The following is a 7,197-nucleotide window of genomic DNA, read 5'->3' on the forward strand; positions in this document are numbered from 1 at the left end:
GTGGCGATAAAGTCACCCATAATCATCGTTATCTTGCCTTTTTTGTCAGTCGCATTATTTCATCCATATTTTTATAAAACTTTTCAATTTCTTCCTCTGATTTTTTCATTTGACTTATATGTATTTGCAGTGTTTATAACTTCAGGTATATATGGTATCTTTAGATCATTATGTAGGTTTGAGAATTTTGAAAAATTGTTGTATTGAATGGTCTACTGCATCACTATACTGTGCCATTTGTTTAAATCGCTCCTAGCTACATGTCCAGCGTATTCCCATTTCAACTTTAATGATTTTTGCACCACATCGGTGACTTTGGTTTTCTGTCTTATCCATGTGTTTGTTTTCTTGTCCTTAACTGATATACCTAGCATTGCTCTTTCCATCGCGTGTTGAGTGACTCTAAGTATATTCATATTCTTTTTTGTGATTGTCCATGTTTGTGCCGCATAAGTTAATATCGGAATAATGCATGCATCAAAAACTTTAGATCTAAGATGTAATTGAATTTGTTCATTTCTGAGTATATAGTTCAGTTTACCGAATGCTGCCCAAGTTAACTTTCTTCTTCTTTTTATTTCTTCAATTTGAATTTCCCTATTTAGTATTATTTTTTGTCCTAAGTACCTATATATATTCTTCAACTTTTTCTATAATTTCATCGTTTATTATTGTCTCGGTGTCTTCGGAGTGCATGACTTTTGTTTTGACAGTTTTTGTTAGTATTTTTTATATTTTTCTGGTGGCTACGGACTCTGGTTTTCCTCTTTCTTTTCTCTCCGGGGTAAATATTTATTTTTGATCCAGTATTTGTTACTATTTCTATTACATGTGCTGACTTAGTGGGTTACCTTTATTTTGTTTTAATTTCTCTAGCCAATATTGTAGTAGGTTGAGTTGATTCCAAAGTTTTTTAGTATCTCTTGCCATCTAAATTTCGGTATGCGTAAATCACAGTCGGACATCCATCTTTGAGGTGGGGCGAATTGGCACTTGGACGTTGTCATTGTAGAACTGTTCGATTTCCTCTTCTTTGTCGGCAGATGAAGTATAGACCAGGGCGGATATGTTTTGAGGTGGATGTGAGAGGTGGTATTCTGAATTTTGCAGAAACAGTTTGTTAGTAACTTCAGTAATAATAAATGACTTATTCTTTCTCTCAAATAGGTCGAGAATATTAATAAAAAAATTTAAATATTTTAATTTAGCAAAGGCAGAAATAAGCTGCCTTTTCTTATTCAATAGTTTTCACCACTTAGATTGCACTCAGGACCTTCATAATTGGTCTAGAAAATCTATATAATATAGTAAAACAGTCCACCAAATTTCATTACAATCGATTTAACAGATTTTGAATAATAATTTTGCAATCTATTTTTTTTTTTAATTGAAATTCTTTAAAATCTTTCACAACAAAAACTAAACCATATAGAAGTTTCCCAATTTTTTACATAGAAAAAAGCACTTCACATATCTAACGTACCTACTTTATATAATTGAAATCAGATTATTAAGGCGATCTCATGAATGTTTTAAAATTATAAATAATTTTTTGGCTTATAAACAAATATAATATCTCGGTAACTATTAGTAAATTAAGTTTAGAAAACGGCGTTGGAAAATACTCAGCAAGACGCTTCTTCTAAAAGAAAAAACAGTTGAATTACGAGTATTGGCTCCTGAGATCGGCATTTGTGACGAAGTTATAAACAATAGGATCTTAATCTTCGAACTATTAGAGTTTTTGTTCGGAGCTCTTTCTAAATAAACATTTTCATATCTTCAAGATAAATTAAACAAATTTTGTATTTTGTTGCTTGGTGAAAAATTCTTTTAATATCTTAATTTTATATGACTCATTTATATTGGCAATTCAGACATACATTATACATTTTAAAGTAGACGACTTTAAAATGATATTATCAATATTGCTGAGTTGCGTTTCTGGGACCACTTTATTGTAAGATAGTTCGTTCGATTACATGAAATCAACTTAAACTTGAGAATATCCGTCACAAAAAATCATAACGTGTGATTCGTCTTTAAAAAGACAACCACATGCCACGATGACAGTAAAATTCCCCTGTTAGTGATTCCATAGTACACAGAGGAAAAAACCGGGTAAAAAACTTAATAATACTGTAAATATTTGGTCTTACATTTAATTTACTCTCAATAAACGAACTCTGATTTTATATGTGTTATTTAAAAACGTAAATGATGTATCCTCAATATGTTACTGACTTTTTAAATATGGGTAACCAGATCCTACTGCATTCTGCGGAGGAATTTGTGATAGAATTGGTAACATTTAGCACAATTAGAGCCGCTTCTTTGGTTATTCTCTGTTTACAATCTGTTTCTTTTAGGAGTATACTTGAATCGTTCCATTAAACCCTATGTTCATTTTCCATGCGTGTTTACCAATTTGAGATCTATCAAATTCTTTATTTTTAATATAAGAGTGATGTTCACTTATTCTAACATTTAAGGGTTTTGATGTTTCACCTAAATAAAAATGATCGCATTCACAAGGTATTTTATAAATACAATTCTTTGTTCTTTCTTGTTCATTGTTAGGTTTAGTTTTAGATAAAATAGATCTCAATGTGTTTGTTATTTTGAATGTTGTTGAAATGTTGAATTTATTTCCTATCTTTTTAAGTTTTTCTGATTATCCTTTCTGATAATTCGGTCAATTGTTAAAAATTCCTTATTTATAAACGATAAAGGATATTCATTTTTTTATTAAAACCGATGTTAACAAATGTTTCTCCTCTAAGAACGACATTTCGTTAAAACAAGTAATTTTATCTCTATAAATTAGCCAACTTGTTAATGTCTTCCCTAAAGCTGTCCACACTCTCCCAGAATACCATTCCGAAATTCTGTCAAATTGTTCATTTAATGAACTGCCAAAGTACTTTTTTATTTCTTTTAATTGACCCTCCCTGATATTAAGTTGATCGTAAAGTGCTTTTTATTCCTTTTTGGCTGTTGTATAGTTTTGAAGATCTGTGTCCTAGTTTTTTGACTTTATTTATATAATTTTCCATTCTCCTTTATTTTTTTGTACTTACTTTTGACCAACTGAACGTCCTTCCTGACGTTTTTCTAAAAATTTCAGTAGCAGTAACTAATTATTATTAAAAAATAATTAAAATTTTTAAATTAACATTTTATTGTTTACCATACATACCTATTATAGCATAACAAATTGTGGATAAAATTTAATGTTTGAACTTTATATTACACTGATAAGCAAAAAACTACGGCGAATAAATTACCGAGCCATGAGCAGAGCGTTCAGGATGCATCGAGACCTAGACTTTTGAAAAAATACGAACAGTTTTTAGGGTGTAACACCTACTCGGAGAGAAAATTCTGTTATGGATGGTTGATGTATTAGAAAAACGATGTATACAGCAGGGAGGGAATATCTTTTGTTTATTTTCCGCAGACCAGCTTATATATATATATATATATATATATATATATATATATATATATATATATATATATATATTTCAAATTATTTTTTCGACCGTACTGTTTTAAATATTGATTTAGAGTATCAGCAATCGGTCAGGAAATAAAACTCTATTTGTTCAGTCTCTCAATATTTCGTCACGATTTTGTGACTTCTTCAGGAGAAAACTGTAAATTTATTAGAATAATTAATGATTATATGTAAACAAAATGAATATTTTAATACTTACAACTATAAGAATGAAAATTTAAATTTTTCTGGCATATCTAAATAAATGACATATTTTTGTTTGATTTTATTAAGGAGTTATGGTAACCGCAATATGTTATAGAGTGAATTCCCGTTGTACAATTTTCAGCTATAAGAATATATATATATTCTTATAGTTGTAAGTATTAAAATATTCATTTTGTTTACATATAATCATTAATTATTCTAATAAATTTACAGTTTTCTCCTGAAGAAGTCACAAAATCGTGACGAAATATTGAGAGACTGAACAAATAGAGTTTTATTTCCTGACCGATTGCTGATACTCTAAATCAATATATATATATATATATATATATATATATATATATATATATATATATATATATATATATATATATATATATATATATACAAGAAATACTGGATATTATTGACTGTCGATATAAACAAACAACACAGTTTATTAGGGCTGCAGTCAGCAGCTCTTTAGAAAAATAATCTCAATGACTAGTAAGTTGTAATGACAATTTGAGATATGTATGTTGTAAATATTTACACTTTCTTCTAATTACAGTGTCTTGAAGAAGGAATAAAAGAATTCCGAAATAAACCCATATTAGGGTTTGTATAAACCCTAATATGGGTTTATTATTTCAGCATTTATTTAACTTTGTATCGAGACTTGAAGATGCTTTGCATATTGTAGAAAGCGAAACCGGTCGTCTGGATAGTTAAATTAAATTGATTGTGAGTAAGTCTAATTTATTATTTCTTTTACCTTTTGAAATGGACTCACACAAGCAACACATTCATGATTTGTTCATAAATTCTTTATATTGTTCTCTTTTGATAGAGTGTCTAGGAGGACAATATATTGAACCTATATTTACGATATGTGTTTTCATCTTCATACTGTTGTAGCTTGTATGTGCTTCGTTGTATATTTTAATTCATCATAATGCAAGATCTACTACTATTGTAGATAGTACTGCTTGCAACTAGATCTGATGTTGTAATAGTCCACTAGCGTTCCACGCCATTATTCGGAGGTCCTTAGCCATTTCTGATTTTCGGAATAGCTCCTTTAGCGCTATGCTACTTGGTAAAGTGAGGTTCAAATGATGTACAAAATCATTTCAACATAATTTAACATGTTTGAAAACTAAAAGCAATAAAAAAGTTCACATACAGATATTGCACAAAATTGTAAAGAAATACATAGCTAAGTAATTTTAGGTATGTCCATCATCATCCAAGTTAATAATCACTTTTTCCGTAACTAAGTCCACTGCGCTTTTTATAAAAAACTGTTCTGCCTGTTTGGCATTTTCACACCGTGATTTCCATTCATCCTCTGAAAATGTCTCAAAAAATTGATTACATAAAACCTCCACATCTTTAAAGTTAAAACTTATATTCCGTTGTGCAACATAGTTTTTCATGGATGCCCAAACTAACTCAATGGGGTTTAACTCGGGATGGTAAGGTGGTAGTCCTAATACCGAATGTTCATTTTCCTCTAGAAGTTTATCTATTTTATATGATTTATGATGAGGTTGATAAAATTTTGCTAAAGTGTATAGCTCGGCTCTTAACATATCATCTGTAAATGGTATATTTCTCTTTCTTAGCCACTCTTTTATTTCATCTTTTTTTGATGCAGTCGTTATATTTTTTTCACTTTGAACATTGTGGTATGGGGCATTATCAATCACTAATACACTTTGTGCTGGTAAATTCGGTATCAACATTTCCACTAGCTACTTTTTATAATTTTGAAAGTTCATCTGACTATGGTAATCACCAGTTTTTAAATTTGATTTAAATTTTAAGTAGGAATTTTTTATGAACCCCATTTCTCCCCCTGCATGAACTATTATTAACCTCTGTCCCTTAGAGATAGGCTTATGCAAACCATCGTGAGAATCATCATTCCAACTTTTATTGAATGTGTGATAAGAGTGGATGTATGTTTCGTCCATGTATACTATAGGACGATTTTCGTTTCTGTAACTCTTAATACGTCGCAAAAAAGCTATCCTTTTTTATTGGATGTCAGGTTTTTCCATAAGCAATTTTTTCTTTGTCTGAGTTTTTCGCCAACAGAAACCAATTTTATGTAATACTTTTCGTAAACTTCCATACGATCCTGTGTAATTAATTTTATTGACAAATTTCCTGGGTATGCCTCTCAACGTAGGAACTTTTTTTTCGTGGACGTGAAAATTTATTACAAATCTCCGAAGAATTTCCTTAGCCATATTATTCAACTTAGTTTTGGTAGCACTTTTTTGTCTTTTAATATTAGCTGTATGGAACGAATCACTTTCACCATCTTTAACTGATCTCATTTCATTTGAAATTTGCTTTACAGAACCAACACTAACACCAGTTGCGCGTGAAACACGTTCTTGAATTTTCGTTAGTTCTATTATCAGATGTTTAGCCTCCGCTTCTCGTCTCATAAAATATATCACATTTGCTATAATTTCACGAGATTGACCACTCAAAACTTTACGATGAACTTTTGATTTAAATTCGATTGTAACGGAACCGGATTAATAAGTCCTACACCAGTGTAATTGATATGCGTCTGATCTGTTTGCTTCTGCTAACAAAATTGAACTGAGTATATTTGGGCTACTGACAAGTCCTCCCCTCCAAATTTATATTCTTATCAAAACTCAGAGACATTGCAATTCTTGACGAGCTGTAGTTAGAAACGAAATTGTAGTTAAACGTGGAACTAAAGATTCTGATGAAGACTTTTCTTAAGATTTTCAAAGGTCAAGTATTCAATATTATTAGTGTTTTGTCTTCCCTTGTATGTACAGTTTATGCTGCTTGTTAGTGTCCATGTTGTCCCATGTTGTTTAAAACCATTTTCTTAGTCCTTGTTAGTGGAAGTGTGAATTTTTAGGAGACAGGTTAGAGACCTCATTTAATATAGTGGTGTGCTATTTAATTTAAAGAATTGCCAGAACTTTCAAATCCATTTCCATTTGTAATGTATTATACATCTATCTAATGCTTTATGAGCTTAAGTATTATTAAAATGTTAATAATATTCATAATAGCTTCTCCATTAGATGGCTATAATATGCAGTTACACGATAAAAATCTAAAATTCTATACTCATTTCTCTTTATTAGTTATTAAGCATGTATTATCGAAATAAAAATTGTCATTACGATGATTTTAGAGAAAACCATTTTGGCATAAAGTCACGTTTTTATTTATTAATTTTTTCTATAGTTTAATTTGTTCAACTAACAATTAAATGAGATTCTCACTAAATTCAAATTAATTGGATAAGGTATGTACGGACGTGCTTGACATTTTAACAAATATTGATTTTTTCATTATGACTCTGTAATGTAAATATATTGAACATATACGACATGTACACTTAATTTTTACTGGAAATTCTTTTAGAATTAAATAATGGACCTTAAATACAAGACGTATCTTATTTATTGGAATATAAATTATAT

The 7,197-nt window shown here is 29.8% G+C and overlaps 1 protein-coding gene across 1 annotated transcript; it reads right to left on the reverse strand.

Annotated features, from left to right (window-relative positions):
- Positions 1 to 4,935: 4,935 nt before the first annotated feature.
- Positions 4,936 to 5,454, reverse strand: LOC140448746 (uncharacterized). Its single transcript, XM_072541857.1, has one exon. The coding sequence runs from the start codon at positions 5,452 to 5,454 to the stop codon at positions 4,936 to 4,938; it is 519 nt and encodes a 172-aa protein (XP_072397958.1).
- Positions 5,455 to 7,197: the final 1,743 nt, after the last annotated feature.

The sequence above is a fragment of the Diabrotica undecimpunctata genome, chromosome 8 (assembly GCF_040954645.1).
Source record: "Diabrotica undecimpunctata isolate CICGRU chromosome 8, icDiaUnde3, whole genome shotgun sequence".
NCBI classification, from domain to species: Eukaryota; Metazoa; Arthropoda; class Insecta; order Coleoptera; family Chrysomelidae; genus Diabrotica; species Diabrotica undecimpunctata.